Genomic DNA, 20,924 nt, shown 5'->3' on the forward strand with positions numbered 1-20,924 from the left:
TTCATAAATCCTTGGATGGCGCGTGCCCATTAACAGGGGTTACACTCGCATCTCCTTGAGAAGGCTGTTCTGGCAGGCACCCACTCACCCACGCACATCCCTGATCAATGGATTTTCCATGCTTCCTGCCTCTTCAGGTAGGACCATCCCGCAACTGTGAAAGCACAGGAGCTTGCGTATGGAGCTCTGCTCAATGGGGTCCACAGCCTTTGGGCAAGGAATCCACGCAAGGAGCTGCAGCTGCTCCCTTCTTTGTTCTTTTGTGTCTATGTGAGCATATGTTTCAGTTCCCTTTTCTGGGGAAATCTTCAGGTACACCCATTTCCCCAGGTTAACCCAAGGGGACAAAAGTGCTTTGAGTATACACGGGTTTGAGTGAGTCTTGAAACTGGTCCAGGGTCACTGAGTACAAGCTTCTAAAGGTGCCTTCAGATGGTGGGAATACCCCAAACTTTCCTTCCATGCAGTCAATTGCCTCAGCAGAGGAGGGAGGGAGAGAAAAGCACCCTGACACCAGGCGGCCGACGTTGGGTAAATTGTGATCTATTCGGGCTGCTATGGTAAAAGGGGGTGAGGGCTCCCCCATTTCACCACCCTCACACTTTCCGGGAGTGAGGTTTTGTGACGGAGCCCCGGCTACCCCGGCCTGCCGGCCGGCCAGGTCTCGAGTCGGGGCCGCGCAGAGCGGGCGGGCTGGGGGCGGAGCGGGCGGCGCTGCGCTGCGCTGACGGCCACGGCGGAGAGGGGGCGACCGCGCCCACTTCCTCCTGAGCTGGGCCCGGGAGCCCGCGGCGGCGAGCGGCGCCTTCCGAGCGCGCCGGGCGGTGGCCAGACGGCTCCGGCCCAGTCTGCGGCCGCCACCCCCGCGCTCCCAAGTCCGCCGCCCGCATGGACGCGGCGCCGAAGCGGAGCCGTCCGGAGGAGCCGGCCGAGCTGCCGCCGCCAGCCCGGGACTCGGAGGAGGAGGAAGAGGAGGAGGGGATGGAGCCGGGGCTGGAGGAGGAGGAAGAGGTGGACCCCCGGATCCAGGTAGGGCGCGCGGGGGTGCACAAGGACCCCGGCATCTGCACTGAGCCCGCCTCGCAGCCACCTCCCCCAATCCCCCACCGGTGCCTGCGCCCGCGGGAGGTGGCAGCGTAAGTCCGGGGCTGGAGGAGAGGGTCTGAGTACCCGGTTTCACCCGGTTCCTGGGAGGCTGCGGTGCCCGCGTGGACGCAGCCTGACTCTATCGCCGGGATTCCCCGGCAGGATCCGGGGGTCGCAGCAGCGTGCCCCGCGCTGCGGGCGGTTGCGCAACAAAGAGGAAAGGGGGCGGGGGCGCCACGCCGGCGTCTGGGTACCCGGCCAGGCTCGCGGCGCCGCGGGCTTTGCACAACCTCCGGGCTCCGGGAGCCGGGCCGGCCGCTTAGGCGCGGGCTCCCGGGGCGGTGGGCGTCGTCGGCCCCTGCAGGCGGGCGGCCACCCGTGCCTGGGGGTCGGAGCCTCCTGCTGGCAGAGGTGTCCGGCCTGAGCCATCTCCCTTCTCCTCTGATTCATTGTTAGCAAACCGAAGGGCTTATTGTCACCACTGGCTCACCTCTCCGCTTGGCCTCCAACGGTTTAAAACCCAGCTTTTCCTCCTTATGAGGTCGGGTGTGAACAGAAATCTGGGACAAGCGGTGCGCATAGCTGACGCGCGAGAAGGCGGGAGGGTTGGCCTGGTTCCTGTGCCTCCATTTCTCTGGGAAATGATTAAAAACAATTTCCAAGCCGAGGTCTCGGAGTGACAGCTTAACCTCTTCACCCTCTAAGCAAAAAGCACAGCACATCCCTTTCCAAGACCCCTTTTTCTACCCTTTCCATAAAGCTTTCTTTTTTTAAAAAAAATATATATTGCTTTTCAGCATGCGCTGCAGTTTCTGGAGACTTAATTGGTTTTTCAGCGCGCAGATCAATTAAAAGCTCATTTAACTCAGCTGTTGCATTTGAATGAATTGTTATGGCAGGTTAGCAAGATAAAAATCAGGTGGAAAAATCTTTGCATTAGGAATTCTATTAAATAAAATCAGTTCTGGCTACTAAAGTTTGTTTTCTTGGTAGGGGAATTCTGTTCACAAGGTCCTTTGTTTGCTGAGTAAAATGAGTTAACTCCATGCTGGGCACTTTTTTACAAAATGTCAGTTTGTAAAAGTTTATTTAAAGGATCAGGATTAAAGCTAGTTTTAGTTGTTTGTTTTGTAAAACAGCCAGGTAGGTTGAATAACTGGCAGTTTGAAAAGACTTTTCATTCCTACAGAAAAATACTCAACCATGGATGAGATAATGCCAGAATTGTACTCTTGATTTAAATTGTTTCATTGGGTTTATACTTTAGGCTTGGCTTTGTTTTCTTTTATTATCTTTTCTGCAAAATCCTTGATCTAAAGCAGAAAGCATTGTTTTGATTCAGCCTCTAAACCATTTGTAACAGGTGGGTTTACCTGAAGGCACATACCTGGAATAAATAATTGACCTTCTAAGAAAAGACAAATTCCTAGGACCTTAAAGTCATTTTCAAAAAGGCCACCATCAAGAAAAAGGTTTCAGAAATGCTGACATTTATTCTTCCAGCCAAGGCTCAACTGTTTTCCTTGAGGATTAACACTGACTCGTTCCTCTTCCTACAAATTGTGCCAGAGTAATTTGCAGGTACTGGGGCTGAGTCATACTGGAAACAAAAGACAAATCCCTGAATCTTTTTTCTGTCCCTTTTCTTGATCAGGGAGAACTGGAGAAGTTAAATCAATCCACGGATGATATCAACAGACGGGAGACCGAACTTGAGGTACGGAAAGCTGGGTCTCTTTTCTCAGTGAAGTGGCGTCTGTCCCGCTGACTCCAGGCTGGTTCATTTTGTTTTAATAGCTGGAGGGTGGTTGCTCGCATTCCCTCCTCGAAGTTGAGCAACAGCCTGCTGCCTGACAGAATAAATTACACCACTAGGCCAGCTTGTGGGTGGAACACGTGTGGATCCAGTGTCACGTGGTTTTCATCATGGAAGCTCCGAGGGGCCCAAACCAAGGGCATTACACACGCTTAAGCCCTAAAGTTAATGTGTCTGTGGAAAAGTTAAAAGGACTGAGAGGAAAAGTAGCTGTGTTCTTTAATGGACAAGAATGAATGAGCTCACAAAATCTTTTAAATATTTTAGGGCGGCTTCTTACACTGGTACTTGGAAATATTGTGTGTTTCCTCAGAAAGACTTAGACTTGTTTGACTTTCCGGCCCTAATCATTCACCCCCCTTCCACTCCCCTGCTTTTTTTTCTTTATTGTCTGCTTGTGCGTAGAATATAATGATCTTAATGGTACTGAAAAGCTGTTTAGACTGGGAAGGGCTTTCCTGCTGGGAAGAATCTTGGGAGCCGAGAGAACTTGATTTGAATTTCATGAGCATCTTCCAACCTGAGTGTAAACAGATTAGCATTCTTCACAGCTCCCACTTAGTCCGCATCCCTTTTCAGCACTGGTTGGTTTTACCATCCATCAGATTTGAACAACCCCCTGAGAGGGTCTGAGAGCTGTGGGAGGACCCGTTTCTGTAGCAGGAGGAATGGCAGGGAAGGTCAGCGGAAGGGGCAGGACACCGCTGGTGCCTAGAGTGAGGGGGTGGGAGATAGGAATGTAACCTTAGCAGCAACAGCCTGGCGACCTTGATTTCTGCCTGCATGTCGAGGCCCTGGAGGTACTGTGGCCCAGAGGGTTAAAGCTAGTTTTCTGAGCTGTGTGTGAAGCGTTCTTGCTCTGTTCTGATTACAGGTGTCTATGAACACTCTTCTCCCCAGGTGAAGTACAATCTGTGTGTTTAAATTTTTTTCCCTTACGATGAATCAAGTCTCTTCGTTGGGCAATTGAAATCTCTCAGAATCTCGCATTTGTAATACATTCAACAACAAAACCCCTACCATTTCTGTCAGGATTTGGCATTTCCAAAGTGCTTTTACAAGCTTTCTCTCCCTCCTGTCTGTCACAGCAGGCCAGAGCTGTGCTGTCCAGGATGGCAGCCTTTTGCCACGTGTGGCTATTTGAATTTAAACTTAAATTAATTACAATTAAATAAGATTATATTTCACTTCCTCAGTCACAGTAGCCACGTTTCGAGGGCCCAGTAGGCACTGCATTGGACAGATCAGAGAAGACTCCCATCATCATAGAAAGTTCTACTGGACGGCGTGGGCCTGGCAGGTAGGGACCGGCAGGGACCACCTCTTCTCCAGGGGAGGACACGGAAGCACAGCGTCCTCACTGTTCAGCGACATGGCAGAGCCTGGTCGTTTTCCAGGTCCCCTCCAGCTCTCGTATTCTATCCCAAATATGAACAGACAACTTAGAAATCGTTTTTTTGTTTCTTTTTTTTTTTTTTTGCAAAGTACTGGTTTATTCATTCAACACATATCTGTAGGCCTGCTCGATGCTGGCCCCTGTTCTGGTGGCGCTCCCCTTCTGAGGGCACAATTGTTTCATCTCTTAACTCTTTTCAGCCTTGATTTCTGAGCCCTCTTTCGGAACACACTTAGGTCTTTGTGTGTCACAGGAAGCCACGGGACAGGTGTTTCCTGCCTGCCTCTGGAGAGTATTCGGCAGTAGCCGAGAGAGGTGGTCAGGGCTGGCCTGTGTCACTGGCTGCCCTTTCCATGGCATTATTATAACCCGGGTGGACTCAGGCAAGTATAGTGCCAAGCTCTGTACGTCATGAAAACTTCCTAGCAGCCACGCTCAAAAGCAACAGGAAGCAGGTGAAGTTAATTTTAATCTAGTTCCTCTAACCCAGAATGTCCAAGATACAATAATTTCAATATGGAATCAATAAAATCATGAATGAGATGTTTTACATATATTTTTGTACCAAGTCTTGGAAATCTTGTGCATCTGTTACACCTAGAGCACATCTCACTTTGGACCAGCCATGTTTCAAGGGCATAGGAGGTGCACGTGGCCCTGGGCCATAGTGGGCGTCTAATCGGGGGGTTTCAGCCTCTGTGCAGGCCCTCTGGATGCTTGTCATGCTCCGGGAACCCGCCAGGGACCTTGTGGCCCTGTGTGTGGAGGGCTGTGTCCCTTCAGGCCAGCACTGGCCACCCACCTTGTGTTGGGCACTGTGGCCCCTGCAGATACAGGTAGATATGGGTACAAGACAGAGGCTTTGCCTCCGGGAGTTGACGTTTCAGGTGGGGGTGAGGCGTGGAGGGTTGGCTAGTAATTACTGATTGTGATGAGTCCAGTAGAAGAGTGATGTGACAGAGGAGCCTCCAGAAGACACCTGAGCAGAAGCCTGCCGAGCAAGGGAGCCCGTGTTTGGAGTGGCAGATGGAGAGAGCAGTGGGGATGCTGGCGGGGGGCGGGGGTGGGGATGCCAGAGGACGCGGGGCAGGAAGCAGCCCCCTTAGTATATGGTCAGTTGTTCTTATTCGCAGTTGTCCTTATTTCACTAAGGTCGCTGTGAACCTTGAATTAGTGAATACTGAGCCGTGGCTCCTAAGGGAGACGTTGTGACCAGAGGCTTTCGGGAACTTAAACCTCATTAGGCTCCTGTGAGCCTCTGGTCCCAACACCTTCATCCACTGATCAGTATGTAATTGTGTGTTATGTGTGTTTCTGTTTAAAGACACCTTACTTAATGTGTATTGTTGGTTGAACTTGGCCATCAGCACCATGGCTCAGCCTGACTGAAGCTCATTTAACACATGTTTTCTCCATAATGCTCACCACAGCTTTCCTGGGCTTAGGACACTAGCCAGCACTTCAGCACTAGGCTTGGGGGCCGTTTTAAACAGCCAAATCACCAACACAAAGCACAAAAGTGCAGAAAGCGTGGCACTAAATGGACTGTGTAAAGGATGTTTGTTTACAGCATGAGAGCTGGACCAGGGTGGAGGGCGTCTGTTCGTCCTCCCTGGAAGCAGGCACGTTGGGCTACTGGAGTTTCTTGCCACTCTGTGCAGGTCCACAAATGACTGTAGAGCAGCCCGGTATTGATTTTGGAATCAGTTTTAGTGAGCAGGCAGATTCACAAATTTGGGATCCACAAATAATGAGGACTGACTGTATATAATTCGCAGCCACTAGGGGAGGGTCTTTTGCTGTCTGCATTTCCTTTCCTTTGCTTTTTGATTATGGTCTGCAGGGCCCAGCACCCCTCCTGACTTTGAGTCATTAAAGCAAATTGGTGACCCCAATGTTCATAGCACTATTTACAATATCCAAGATATGGAAGCAACCTAAGTGTTCATTGACAGATGAATGGATAAAGAAGATGTGGTACATATATACAATGGAATATTACTCAGCCATAAAAAATGAAATAATGCCATTTACAGCAACATGGATAGACTTGGAGGGCATTATGCTAAGTGAAATAAGGCAGACAAACACTGTATGATAGTGCTTATATGTGGAATCTAAAAAATACAACCAACTAGTGACTATAACATAAAAGAAACGACTCACAGATATAGAGAACAAACTAGTGGTTACCAGTACAAAGTATTGGGTGTAGGAGAGGCTCAAGGATGTATTGTACAACACGGGGGAAATAACCAATATTTGGTAATAACTGTAAATGGAAGGTAACCTTTCCAAATTGTATAAAAAAATTGAAAAAACAACGAATTGGTGACCAGTTTGTGGCGCAGTTGCCCCTGGGCAGCCGGAGCTGAGGTGTCAGCTGGGATTCGCCTTTGGATCCCATTCCATGTCTCTGCAGTTTAAATGGGAGATGACCAAAGGTGTCTGATGGCTGGCCTGTTGTCAGGCAGACACCTGCCCCTTTCCATGACCACGGTTTGCCTCTGACCTTGTCTGGACAGCATGGTATCCCCTTGGCACTCTGATTTGTGTTGAGAGAGCCAGCCTTTTCAAGCTGTTGAATGGAGTAACCTTTTAACCAGAGAGGTTCTTGGATATAAGCCTGATGTTTCAAGTTAAGAAAGCACATGTATTTTCCCACAGGTGCATTGGTTAGTCAGCTTTAATTATTAACTTATGGAGTATTTTTTGAGCACCTACTATTTGCTTATGTGAAAGCCCGTCTGGAGGGAGCGAGCCTTGGGGCCTTTTGCGGGAAGGGCGTTCCAGCAGTGGCAACAGCCCGTGCTAAGGTGAGAGAGAGAGAGGGGCCTGGCCCGGCTGAGGACCAGCCAGGGGGGCCAGTGCGCTGGGGGTGGGGAGAGCGATGGATGGAGAGAGATAAACAGGTCATTCAGTGTGCAGCAGCCCTGACAGGTGAGGCAGTCCAGGTAAACGTGCGGATGCACTTTTACAATGCGTACCCAATAGAGCGATCTCTTCTCAAATGTTTGTTAAAACAAGAGGCAGCACAGAGAGTTTCTAAATCATTGTAATCAAGATTTGTAATAGTCCATGCCAGTTATTTATTTTTTACTATGATGTGTAGTGTTTTTGTATTCCCTCTGCTTCCTCTGAAGGCGGGCTGTTCTAGGGTGTGAAATGGTCCAGGAGGAGGAGGAAGAGGAAGAGGAAGGACACAGCCAGGCCTACTTGCCCACAGACAGCTTTTCTGGCTCTGAGTAATCACAAGCTGACTTTTCCAGCCTGTCCTTCGCTGGGGAGGCAAAGGCGGTTGATTGTAAATGGCCGTGCGCTTCCCCTCAGTGCTTGGGCCAGGGCGGTTTGAAAAGCATTTGATTCTGGACATCTGTGTGCCTCAGACTCGCATAAGGCCTGCACCCAGAATCTGCCTTTGCCCCTGCCAGAGACCAGCAAGAAGACTGTCCTGAGCTTGGAAACTCGGGGTCGCGGGGAGGAGGGGGTGAATTGGGAGCAGCCTCGTCTCTCTCGTAATGAATTTTTCACACGAGTTAGGGGAAGAGAGAGATTCTTTTCTGAGAGGACAGTGCCGTCACAGCTTAGCACTTTCCCCTTGAAGACGTGTGTGTGTGTGTGTGTGTGTGTGGTGCATGAGTGAGGCTGGGATCTCTTTTGTAGCCAGATTAGATCTAGTTTGAGGAAACAGTGGAACAGTGGCCTGGAGGCGTTCATGGAACTGGCATTGAGGGCCCCCTGCGGGGTTCTCACCTTGCAGGGAGGCAGTGGGGGGGGGCGGTGAGGGGGTCCTGGATTCAAGCCTTGGCCACAGAGCGAGGGACCCGGGCAGGGTCTTGGGAGCCGGGGGACGCTTTGCTGCAATAGGGGGCATTGGAGTCAAGGCCTGGGGACCCAAGTTATTTGGGAGGATAGGAGGGGACCAGTGCAGACATCCCTTGCAGCCTGTGCAGTGCTAGGGGCGGGGAGCATTGTTGATGGGACCCTTTGTTCATTGGCTGGTTGTAAAGATCAACACACTTGAGGTCTTTACTGGGCCTCCTGGGCCCCCGAGCTGGGGCTACTTTTGTCCCCACAGCTCTGACCTGAAGTTTGGCCATCGGAATAGTAGGACTTAGGGCTTCCTGCTTGGGTGGTGGTCCCACACTGCTGCTGGGATGTTGGGGGACAGTGACTTTTGACCCATGAGTTGCACTTGTAAGAATTTATTCTAAGGGGTTAACTGGGCAAGGATGCAGGTCCAACAGTGCTCACTGAAGCATTGTTTAAAAATGTTGGAAAAATTGTGAATCTGCATGACTGTCAGTAGGGGGTTGAGGAAATAAATGAATACCAAGCCCGGGTGATAGCTAAGAGAATCCAGGCTTTTAGATGATGACACAGCTTGTTATTAACCTAGAAAGGCATCTGAATGGAAAACAGGTTCCAAAAGCTTGGAGTCATGATTTAGACTCATGATGCTATTCTAAAAAATATGTTTATATGCATAAAAATATCAGGAAAGGATTACATGCCAGTTATAGCTGGTGAGAGTTGAACAAGACGTATTCTCTTTATACTTTTCTGTATTTTCTGAATTATTTGCACTGAATTTGTATTACTTTAGAGTCAAGGGGGAAAAACCCCAAAGTCATGGGGAAGGGGTGGGTGGAGGGACGTTTTGGCATCAGGTGACGTGGTTAGAACCTGAGCTCTGCTGACTTTTGGGGGAACTTGCCCCTTTGGAGCCTGAGTCCCCTCGTCTGTGAATTGGCGTTGTTATTCTTCCTGGGTGGCCTGGGGGACAGGAGGAGACACTGTGTGAGGGAGGGCTTTGCTAGCTGCACAGCCTGGGTGAGGGAGAGGCTTCCTGCGTGCGGGGCTGGCAGCGAGCGCTGGGGACCACCGGGGACCACCGGATGCAGAGAAAGTTCCATCGAGATGTGCATTGGAGCCAGGCCCACCGCAGCTCTGCCCTCTTCCCCCCAGGCCCCGCCGTGACGTCTCTTTGTCAGAGAACGGCTCCGGGCAAGGGGCCAGAGAGAGGGCTCATAAGGCTAGGATTACAGCAGGGTGGACTCTGCAGTCTCTGGAGCAACAGGGCTTTGCTCTGTGGCTGGTCTGCAGGGTGTGGAAATCAGTTGTTTCCCTGCATGAGCCCTGCTGTGTTAGGCTGTCTTCTCCTGGGATATGCCTGGCACATAATGGGTGCTCAGTAGATGTTTGAGTGGATGAACGTCAACAGGTCGCCCCTTCGTGGCTGTGTGACCTTGGGCAAGTTACTTAATGTCTCTGGGCCTCAGTTTCCTCATTCCATTGCTGATGCGTAGTAAGCCATCAATAAACATCATTGCTGCTGTTACTGGAGCAGGGCAGGTGAGGGCTGCAGCACGGTGGCTACTTGCAGAAGGACTTGTGTCCATCCTGGAATGTCTTTTCTGCTTGTTTTTGTCTGCTCTTCAATAATCATGATAGCTAATAATAATAACAATAATAATAATAAATGCCTACCATGTACCAGACCCTGTTCTAAGCACTTTGCATAAAGTCACTGAATGCTCAGCACGACTTTCTGTGATAGATTCTATCATCCCCATTTTGCTTATAACAAAACTGAGGCCTGGAATTCAAGTGTCTTGCTCTCGAGGAGTTGCCCAACTGCTCTGTTGACGTCGTCTGTTGACGTTCTTTGTTGTGGGGGGCTGTCTTGCCCACTGTAGGAGGGTTAGCAACATTGACTCACTAAAGGCCAGTCAACCGCACCCCCACCCCCCAGTTGTGACAGACAAGCATGTCTCCAGACTTGCAAGTGTCCCAGGGGAGGGGGGCAAAGTTGCCCCTGGTGGTGAACCAGTGCCCTAGAGCAGTGCCATCAAAGTGTGGTCTTTGTATCGAAGGACCAAGCTGGAATTGCAGAGTCTTGGGCCTCACCCAGACCTGATGACTCAGAATCTCCTGGGGTGGGGGGGGGGGCAGCGGTGCCCAGGAGTCTGTCCTCACCGGCACTAGCAGCCTCACGCATATCCATTAGGCTGTGTTCTGGTCATTTGTGTATTTGGCTCCCCCACTGGACTAGGCCCCTGGAGGGAGGGGCTTGGCCTCCCCATCTTTGTGCCCTAGTATCTCATGCGGTGCCTGCACACAGGGGTACGATGAACGTCAGAATGAATGGCTAGAGTTTGTGGTTAGAACCAAACACCTCGTGGACTCGTGGCTCTTGGCGTTGCCATACACAGTGTCCTGCAAAACAGGCAGGTCCCTTTTCCCTAGTGCCTGCTCTGGAAATGCACTGGTCCCTGGGCTTTCCTTAGGCAGGGCCAACCCTGGGCACAATGGCAACACTGCTAAAGCACGACCTGTGACCTCCTTCCCCTCCCCTAAGCCCTCACTCCCAGAGGTCTTAGCTCATGGAGGTATATGATTCTGCCCTGCTTGGAGATGCCAGGGTTTGAAGAGTGTTTTGCATTAAAATAGGATGACATGTGTGGTTGTGGACCCATGACCATGATCTATTTAGTGGAAAAAAATCTAGTGGGGGAAAACATATAAAGCTATGTGTAGAGTATACGTAGAAGCATATATACATACAGTAAAAGAACATCTACATTTAACAGAAAAAATGTCTAGAACAGAGATATTCATAGTGTGGTCCACAGGCTATGATCTGTTTGTTACCAATTAAGGTGAAGTACATAGAGAAATGGAGAGTAAGACTTTAGAAATTCTTCTCTTTAGCAGTTTGACATTGCTGTGACGTCCAAGTGGCTTTTCACTTTTCTAGTTTATTTTTGTTGTATTCTGCAGAAGTGTTGATTCATGTTGGTTGGTGATGGGGGGGAGGGATGCATTACCGCAGAGTCTGAGAAGTATGTACCCTCAGATGTTACTAGTGGTTAGTGCTGGTTGCTAAGAATGCTGGTGATTTTAATTTTTCATTTCTTGATGTTTTCTGAATTATTTGCAATGACCATATTTTATCATTTTCATAGGCAGGGCATGAGGGTGGAGAACAAAGCACCATTATAAAAAGATGTCTTTATGAGTCAAAGAGAGGAATGTCTTCGGAAGGAATTTTAGGAACGATGAAGGCTGGTGCGAAAAAACTTTCAGATTGGTAGTCCCTGCCCTAATTGTAGATAAACGCAGATGTTGGTGGGTTTGCTTGGTGAATTACTGTATTGTTAAACTCTCATGTGGTAATTCACGGAGGGATGAAAAGTGCCTTAAAGGCATTTTAGAATCGTCTGCAGCCAAGAGACCCTCATTTATGAAAATACAAAACAATCACCAAGATAGAACAGTGGAAAACATTCCAAATATTAAGAATATTTAGATATTCAAACTTAGTTACTATATGGATTTGAGTAGTAGCATCCTTTCTACATGGATAAAGACTTGTGGGCACATATAAGTGGGCGTCATTCACTGTAGTCACTTAGGCAAAATGATATTAGTGTGGGATGTTGGCTAGAATATAGAAATAGCTGTCAATATTGAAATGGAGTCTACTGCTTTAAAAAAATCAGATGTGCGGGCTTCCCTGGTGGCGCAGTGGTTGGGAGTCTGCCTGCCAATGCAGGGGACACGGGTTCGAGCCCTGGTCCGGGAAGATCCCACATGCCGTGGAGCAACTGGGCCCGTGAGCCACAACTACTGAGCCTGCGCGTCTGGAGCCTGTGCTCCGCAACAAGAGAGGCTGCGATAGTGAGAGGCCCGCACACTGCGATGAAGAGTGGCCCCCGCTTGCCGCAACTAGAGAAAGCCCTCGCACAGAAACGAAGACCCAACACAGCCAAAAATAAATAAATAAATAAATTAATTAATTAATTAAAAAAATCAGATGTGTCTTTCTTTTAAACTCTAAAGACCAGTGAAATAGTATGTAAACTTTCCTGGCCCCTTAACTGGCACCATTGTGGGAACATGGGCCATTGCTGTTGTGACTGTGTCCCCACCTTTATCCGGGATACCTTCCCTCTGACTCCAGGGTGTCTAGGGGTGTCCCCACCTCAGAAGAAGACAGGCTCTGAGGGTTGGCAGATCCATTGTTGTCCCCGCGGTTGATAGAATCTTCAGATACCCCTGTTGGCAGAGAGCTGTGGTCCCTGTGGGCTGCAGCCTTTTAATATTGAGCTGTTATTTTTCCTTCTGAGCGTTTATTGTAGGAACTTTGAACATAGCGGTGTATTTGTGTGTGTGTTGGCTGGATGAATTAAACATCTATTGAACCTCATCCTTTGGCAGCATCCCGGGTATCTTCGCCCAGCCCTCCTTTCCGAGAGTTACTTAATCTGCCTATCGCCACATAGATGCTTCTAACAGTAGAGACTGTATCCCTTTTATGCAGTACATCTTAACCAAGAGTCTCACGATAATTTGCAAATTTGCAAAGGCACTCTTAGCTCAGGGAATCAGCCTCTTTCATTTCCTTAAAGGAAGATGGAAAACAATTTCGTTCTATTTTTGCCTGACTTTTTTCCTTTGCTGTGTTTTGCTGGATTATCCAAGAGATATTAATGTTTGCTCTGACAGAAAGAAACTGCCAGCAGGGAGACAATGACAGGAACATCCGCTGTTTATTCTCACTGCAGCCAAACCCACTTAATGTAAACGCATACTCTGTGGCATCAGACTCACCCGAAGCATGATGAACGGGGTTCGGGTATTTTCGTCCACCTGACCCTTTTGTTGCCAACACGCAAAAGGCTTCAGCTTCGTTCTGATAAGATATGAAACGTGCAGATTTGATGTTCTCTTCCCTGGTTTTTGGCTTTTAAAAAAATAATTAATTAATTAATTTTTGGCTGTGTTGGGTCTTCGTTGCTGCGCGCAGCCTTTCTCTACTTGCGGGGAGCAGGAGCTACTCTTTGTTGCAGTGCGCAGGCTTCTCATTGCGGTGGCTTCTCTTGTTGCAGAGCATGGGCGCTAGGTGTGCAGGCTTCAGTAGTTGCAGCACGTGGCCTCAGTAGTTGCAGCACAGGGCTCAGTAGTTGCAGCACGCAGGCTCAGTACTTGCAGCACACAGGCCCTAGAGTGCACGGGCTTCAGTAGTTGTGGCATGCGGGCTCAGTAGTTGTGGCTCACGGGCTCTAGAGCGCAGGTTCCGTAGTTGTGGCGCATGGGCTTAGTTGCTCCGCGGCATGTGGGATCTTCCCAGACCAGGGATCGAACCTGTGTCCCCTGCATTGGCAGGCGGATTCTTAACCACTCTGCCACCAGGGGAGTCCCAGCTTTTTTGGAAGAAGAGATGAAACGAAGATGTCCTTCCCTGTGGTTCTGGTTACTATTTCTACCTAATGAATTACCCCCCAAACTACTTTACCCCAAATCAAATGCTTTATTTTGCCCATGATTTGTTGGGTCGGGAATTTGGAGAGGACTCCGCAGGGTGGTTCTCGCTGGAGGAGTCTCGAGCAGTTGCAGGCAGATGTCGGTGGGGGTGGGGTGGGGTGGTGTGCTCATCCGAACGCCCGACAGGATTGGGTATCCGAGGAGGCCCACTCCTGTGTCTGGCCGTGGATACTGGCTCTTGGCTGGGGGCTCAGCTGATCAGTGTTTACATCCGACCGTCCCAGCGTGGCGTTCCCAGGTACTGTGACCTCCTCATGGTGCCTGGCTTCCCACAGTGGGCATCCCAAGATGACCAGGTGGGAGCATCACAGCTTTGGCAGTCTCATAGCAGCACTTCTGTCGTATTCTGCTGGTCCAAGCAGCCATGAGCCTGCCCAGGTTCAAGAGGAGATGGCCCAGACGCCACCTCTTGATGGGAGCAGTCCTAAAGCATTTCGAGCCCTGTTTTAGAATGGCCACACTCCTGGTGGTGATACAGAGACAGTGACTCGTTCTGAGGCCCGCGGGATGTCCGTTTGCTTCATGAACAGCCACATTTCAGAGTGCCTTGCCGAATTGCTTTAATAGTTAACCAGCCAGCAGAGCAAGGACTTTGATTTGTACTGTCAATAACCCTTAAACCAGCCAGCGACAATTAAAGCTCTTAAGAGGGAGCAGTTTTGAGCAGTGCTATGGGTCTTGCGATAGGGAATTCTTTGCTTTGCCTATTTCTTAAAAATGTTGTCTGAGAGAATATTATGCCGTGGCTTCAATGCCTATTACAGAAAATTAGTGGAGCCTAGAGTCCCCAAAGTACAGTAGCTAGACAGACACTTTATAAATTCAGGGGGAAGGTTCTTAAGCTCCTTGGATAGCTCTTGAGCGCTGCTTTCTTTCCCTGCCACGGGTTTTGCTAGCGTCCCCACTGCAGAAATAGGATCCTGGTATTGCATGCATTTGCTGGAAGTTGGATCCACTCCCCAAGTTGGAACTTGTTCGAGCAAATCCTACTTTGATGCTGTGAACCTTGGGATCAAAAAAGCATAGGAAAACTTGTTTTGGAGCTAATAGAGGAAAAGCATGGGCTTGGGAGTTCAGGAGAGCTAGGTTTGAATTCTCCCTCTGCCTTTTCATAAGCTGTGCAGTCTTGGCAAGGTTTTTAGCTTTTCTGGGCTTTTCATTTCCTTCTCTCTAAAGTGGGAAGAGCAATACCTATCTTGCAGGGTTGTTAAGGATTAAATAAGGTCATGATTTTAAAGTGCCTGGCACAGTACCTAGCATATAAAACATTCAACCAGCTTCGGTCCTTCCCTTTCTAACCATTGCTATTTATTGAATAACAACACCTGCCTCGACTATTTATCAAAAGCTTATTGTATTCCAAGCATTGTGCTAAGTGGTTTGTGTAGTTTATCCTGTTAGTTCTCAAAACTAACACAATGTCTTGAGGACATTGATGAGACATGGAGATTGAACCAGTTCTCACGGGTCACATGGCCAATGGGATGAGGACCCAAGATTTGAATCCAGGAGTCTGAGGCTGGAGCCCATGCCCTGAAGTAGTTTTTAATATGTGTGTTTGTGGGTGTGGAGGCTTTATCTTCTGAGGTCCTCACCGGGGCTGGTGAGATGAAAGAATGCTGATCTAGAACTTAGGGGACCAAGTTTTCAGTCTTTACCCTGACACTCGCCAAATACATACACATCCTTGGGAGAGGCTTCAGTTTCCTCCTTTGTGAAATGGCAGCCTCTAAGCTAAATGATGGGCAATGGCTTTTCCAGCCCTGATATTGAATGACCGAGATTTAAAAAAAAAAATTTATTTTATTGAAGTATGGTTGATTTACAATGTTGTGTTAATTTCTGCTGTATAGCAAAGTGATTCAGTTATACATATATATGCATTTTTTCATATTCTTTTCCATTATGGTTTATCACAGGATATTGAATATAGTTCTCTGTGCTATACAGTAGGACCTTGTTGTTTATCCATTCTCTATATAATAGTTTGCATCTGCTAATCCCAAACTCCCAATCCATCCCTCCCCCATCCCCCCTTGGCAACCACAAGTCTGTTCTCTATGTTTGTGAGTCTGTTTCTCTTTTGTAGATAAGTTCATTTGTGTCATATTTTAGATTCCACATATAAGTGATACCATATGGTATTTGTCTTTTTCTGTCTGACTTTCTTCACTTAGTATGATAATCTCTAGGTCCATCCATGTTGCTACAAATGGCATTATTTCATTCTTCTTTCTGTCCGAGTGGTATTCCATTGTATATATGTACCATGTCTTCTTTATCCATTCATCTGTCAATGGGCATTTAGGTTGTTTCCATGTCTTGGCTATTGTGATTAGTGCTGCTATGAACATTGGGGTGCATGTACCTTTTTGAATTACAGTTTTGTCCAGATATATGCCCAGGAGTGGGATTGTTGGATCATATGGCAGCTCTATTTTCAGTTAAAAAAAAATTATTTATTTATTTGGCTACGCTGGGTCTTAGTTGTGGCATGCAGGATCTTTGTTGCTGCGTGCAGGATCTTCATTGTGGCATGCGGAATCTTTAGTTGCAGCATGCGGGATCTTTTTTAGTTGCGGCATGCAGGATGTTTAGTTGAGGCATGCGGGATCTTTAGTTGCAGCATGCGGGCTCTTTTAGTTGCGGCATGCGAGATCTTTAGTTGCGGCATGCAGGTTCTTTTAGCTGCAGCACGTGGGATCTTTAGTTGTGGCATGCGGGATCTAGTTCCGTGACCAGGGATCGAACCCGGGCCCCCTGCATTGGGAGCGTGGAGTCTTAACCATTGGACTACCAGCGAAGTCCCTATTTTCAGTTTTTTGAGGAACCTTCATACTGTTTTCCATAGTGACTGCACCAGTTTACTGGAATGATTGAGATTTTGATTTGAATCTAGCCACATGCTGAATGAGCTGAGTCCCCCTCCGTCTTGATGATGGGGAAATAGAAAACATTGGTCAATCTGTGCTGCAGCCAACTTAAAGTTTGATCTTTATTGAAGCAATACTTGCACATAGTTGAAGAAAAGGCCCTGAGAAAATGAAAGTCCTCTGCCTCATTCCTTCCCACCCCCAGTTCTGCTAGAAGCAGCCACTTTTCCTGTTTTTAGCCACTTCTTCTGGGTTCTTCCATGTCTCTTAAACCAATGGCAGTGGATTTTTACTTTGTTTCCTTTGCATCCTTCGTCCTCCTTTCTTTCCGTTCTGTTCCGTGAGCTGCAGTCAGAAGGAAGGTCCTCCAAGAGGAGCAAGGCAGCAGCTTGCCTGGAGTGCTGGGCGGGGGATGCGTGCTTTCCACAGAGGCCTCACTGCCTGGTCGCTCGAGCTTCCCTAGGCCGGGCCGTGAACTCACCATTGCCCTCATGCTGACACTCATGTTAATTCTAAAACAGACCTTGTATTGCATAACTGCTTGATGGGTGGCTGAAACATCACCCTTGATAAATGTTCACATTAATTGTATGATCTGTCTAAAATCTAATATTTGCACATTTTTTTTTTTAATAGGAAGGCCTATTTTATTTTATTTATTTATTTTGGCTGCATTGGGTCTTCGCTGCTGTGCGCAGGCTTTCTCTAGGCGGGGGCTACTCTTTGTTGCCGTATGCAGGCTTCTCATTGCAGTGGCTTTTCTTGTTGTGGAGCACGGGCTCTAGGCCCACAGGCTTCAGTAGTTGAAGCACGTGGGTTCAGTATTTGCGGCATACAGGCCCTGGAGCGCGCGGGTGTCAGTAGTTGCGGTGCGTGGGCTCAGTAGTTGCGGTTCTAGGGTGCGCGGGCTTCAGTAGTTGTGGCGCACGGGCTTAGTTGCTCCACAGCATGTGGGATCTTCCCGGACCAGGGATCGAACCCATGTCCCCTGCAACGGCAGGCGGATTCTTAACCACTGGGCCACCAGGGAAGTTCCCCTAATATTTGCATATGTTTGAAAAAAAGTGAGTCTTAAAATTGAGGAAATATGTTAAGCCTTTCCGTGCAGACGTGGAGATAGTTCACTTGTGGTTGAACTGCATAAAATGCCTGAGTTTCAGCAATTCTGCCTCCTCTCACACAAAGAATCTTGTGGGTTTAAAAACATGTGTTTGGCTCTGAATGAAAAAAGCAGCGGGTCCTGTCAGCCTTCTCAGCTCTGCTGTGTATGTGTGTGTCACTGTGTGTGTGAGAGTGTGTGCATGAGTGTGCCTGTGTCTTTCTGTGTATGTGTGTCTGAGTGAGCGTGTGTGTGTGTGTGTGTGTGTGTGTGTGTGTGTGTTTATGTGTATGTGTGTGTAGGGTGGTTATGTAACTTCTGTCCCTCCTCCTGGGCCTCCTACAACTAAAGGGCTAAAGGGCTGATGGGTTTTCTCCTTTGTGGTGCTTTGGACCTTAGGCTATTTAAACGTATTTTTTGTAATGGGTTAGATTCTATCCTGGTGGCTCCTGTCTGTGTAACATCAACAAAAAAGGTGAATTGAAAGTGAGTCTTTCCCAGTGACAGACATTCTACACAATAACTGGTTCATATTATTGAAAACTTATCAAGGCCATGAAAAACTGAAGAATGCTTCCAGATTAGGGAGACTAGAGAGAGATTGACAGTAGATGCCTTGTGAGTCCTGGACTGGATCCTGGACCAGGAAAAATATCTTTTTCCCTTTGCTGTAAAAGATGTTGGTGGGACAGTTGATGCAATTTGAACAAAGTCATAGATTGGATTAATGGCATCGGGAAGCGGGATCATCGCCCGTGTCCCTCCTCTGCTGCCTCCTCTTCTCTCGTTTGCTTTCTCTTCCCTCTCGGTCATCTCTCTCTGTGTCCCCATCTCTCCCCCATCTGGCTTCCTCCGGTTTGTCCCCTGGGAGAGGGTCTTGTGTCAGAAGCACAGCAGCAGGGCTCTGCTTACACGTGAGGCGCAGTCCCCACAGAAAGTAGGTTTGGCAGACGCCTCAAGAAGCCTCTGCCTCTGAAGTTGGGGTTTGAGGTGGGAAAGAAAGGGGGGTGGAGGGAGGGAGCTAGGCAGTGGTCCCTGGTAGTGATTCTGCTGCTTCCAACTCAGAGGCCCTGGTACTGTCTTCCCCTTCTTTCTTTTCCATGCACATTTCCATCCCTTTGCAGCTGTCTCCACCAGACTCCCTGGTTGGATGAAACTCGCTGATGGGGAATTGGGCCTGAGGGGTGCTGGGCGGGGAGGGGTTGTGGTCCTCACGGGGCTGGCTCCAGCCCCCCGGGGGCTTCTGCCCTCGCCCCACCTTCTCCACCTCTGCCTCTTCTCTGCTCCTGGGCCCTCTTGCGTCGGCCTTTCTGGTTTGGCTCCCCAGGTCACGGCTCTGCCCTGGTGCCGTCTTTCCACTTCTGCCTCTGCTGCAGAATTCCTGAAGGTGAAATCAGATTGTCCTGGCTGCCCTTCTCACAGGGCTGTGACAGCCGCTCCTTGTGGCAAGAAAAACCAGGCAGAGGCAAGGAGACAAGGCAGCAGGAGGACCCGGGAGCGTGGCGTGATCTCTCCAAGTGGGGAGCGGAGTGAAATCTGGGGTCCAGAAGCTGGACCTGTGCTGTCCGGGATGGCAGCCACTAGCCCCATGGGGCGATTTGAATTATACTTTAAAAATTAAAATTTAATACAAAATCCAGTTAGCTGCACTAATAAGCACATTTCAAGTTTTCATTTAGCCGCATGTGGCCGGTGGCCTCTGTAGTGAGCTACACAGATACAGAACATCTGCACTGTTGCAGAAAGTTCTAGCAGCCAGCCCTGGAGGGCACTTGATCCCTTTCACCGAAGCTCTAGGAAAGTGGTTTCTTTGTGTGTTTTAGTAGCTACCACAGGTGCTCTTAAAGAATAGATTGGATGGGTGGGGAAAAAACATGATTTGAAGTAACATTAAAAACATTTCAGGTACCTTAGAATTGCTTGGGAAGTTGGAGTGTTTCCGGTGGTGACTTTCATCTTGGAATTCTGGAACATTCCTGATACAGAGACTTTACATCCCAACTCTCTCGTTCTTCTGCCTCTGTCATAATTTTTGCCTTATTCTAGTTCTTATGTACTGTTTATTCTGTATTTTCCTTTACATGGATTCACATTCGTATTTAAGTTTGTTTGAAAATGAGACTTCATGACCAGAAGTGAAAAGTCATGAAAGGGAAATAACTTTGTTTCAAGCAGGCTTTTTTTTTTTAACATTTTATTTTATTTGTTATTATTTTTTAACATCTTTATTGAAGTATAATTGCTTTACATTGTTGTGTTAGTTTCTGCTGTATAACAAAGTGAATCAGCTATATGTATACATATATCCCTATATCCCCTCCCTCTTGTGTCTCCCTCCCTCCCACCCTCCCTATCCCACCCCTCTAGGTGGTCACAAAGCGCCGAGCTGATCTCCCTGTGCTAAGTGGCTGCTTCCCACTAGCTATCTATTTTACATTTGGTAGTGTATATACGTTAATGCCACTCTTTCACTTCAGTGAAGAATCATATGGACGTGCCCAGATCACAGGGGCCCGCTTGCTGACTTTGCAGAGCAATGCTCTTTTGTTTCCAGTGGGTTTATTGTTTTGCTTATCAAATTCTAGCAGATTCCCTTTGGGGAAGGCTCTGAGCCTAACTAACTCCCCCTTTCTTAAAAAGGAGATTAGCAAACGTGAAGAAGGGCTATGAAGAGATAGTGACCCCAAATGGAGGCTTTCTCCGTGGGAAAATCAGGAGTAAAGGAAGGCCTGAGAAGGAACAGCTGTTTCTCTGTTACTGAAAATACACTGGTGTTTCCCTCCAGCAGGGTCTCTGCGGGGCAGCCCAGGGGGAGGCTGTGGTTTGGTGGCATCAGCAGACCCGATGCTTTTTTTTTTTTTTTTAAATTGGGGTATAGTTGTTTTACAACGTTGTGTTAGTTTCTACTGTACAGCAAAGTGAAGTAGAGTTCCCTGTGCTATACAGCAGGTTCTTATTAGTTATCTATTTTATACATATTAGTGTACATATGTCAATCCCAATCTCCCAGTTCATTCCCCCCACTTTCCCCCCTTGGTGTCCATACATTTGTTCTCTACATCCGTGTCTCTATCTGTGCCTTGCAAACCTGACCCGATGCTTTTGGGCCTGAGGTTCCTTTTACACTCCTGTGATCACTGAGCATTTCAGAGAGCTTTTGTTTTTTGTGGGGAACATCTACAGTATCTGCCATGTTAGAGATTAAAACAAAGTTGTTTTAAACACTTGTATTCATTCATTAAAAATGACAGTAATAAGCCTATTACCTGTCAGCGTAAAGAATATATCTTATCAAAAATAACTATTTTCCCAAACCAAAAAAAA

General features: G+C 48.2%; 1 protein-coding gene across 1 annotated transcript in view; it reads left to right on the forward strand.

Moving 5' to 3' along the window:
* Positions 1-761: 761 nt before the first annotated feature.
* Positions 762-20,924, forward strand: part of SH3BP5 (SH3 domain binding protein 5) — a 70,820-nt gene continuing 50,657 nt past the window's right edge. Inside the window, exons 1-2 of the mRNA XM_007166985.2 lie at positions 762-1,029; positions 2,741-2,803. Coding sequence (XP_007167047.2) covers positions 889-1,029; positions 2,741-2,803 — 204 coding nt within the window. The 5' untranslated portion in view covers positions 762-888. The remainder of the gene's footprint in view (positions 1,030-2,740; positions 2,804-20,924) is intronic.

Source organism: Balaenoptera acutorostrata, chromosome 4, assembly GCF_949987535.1.
Source record: "Balaenoptera acutorostrata chromosome 4, mBalAcu1.1, whole genome shotgun sequence".
In the NCBI taxonomy this organism is placed as follows: domain Eukaryota; kingdom Metazoa; phylum Chordata; class Mammalia; order Artiodactyla; family Balaenopteridae; genus Balaenoptera; species Balaenoptera acutorostrata.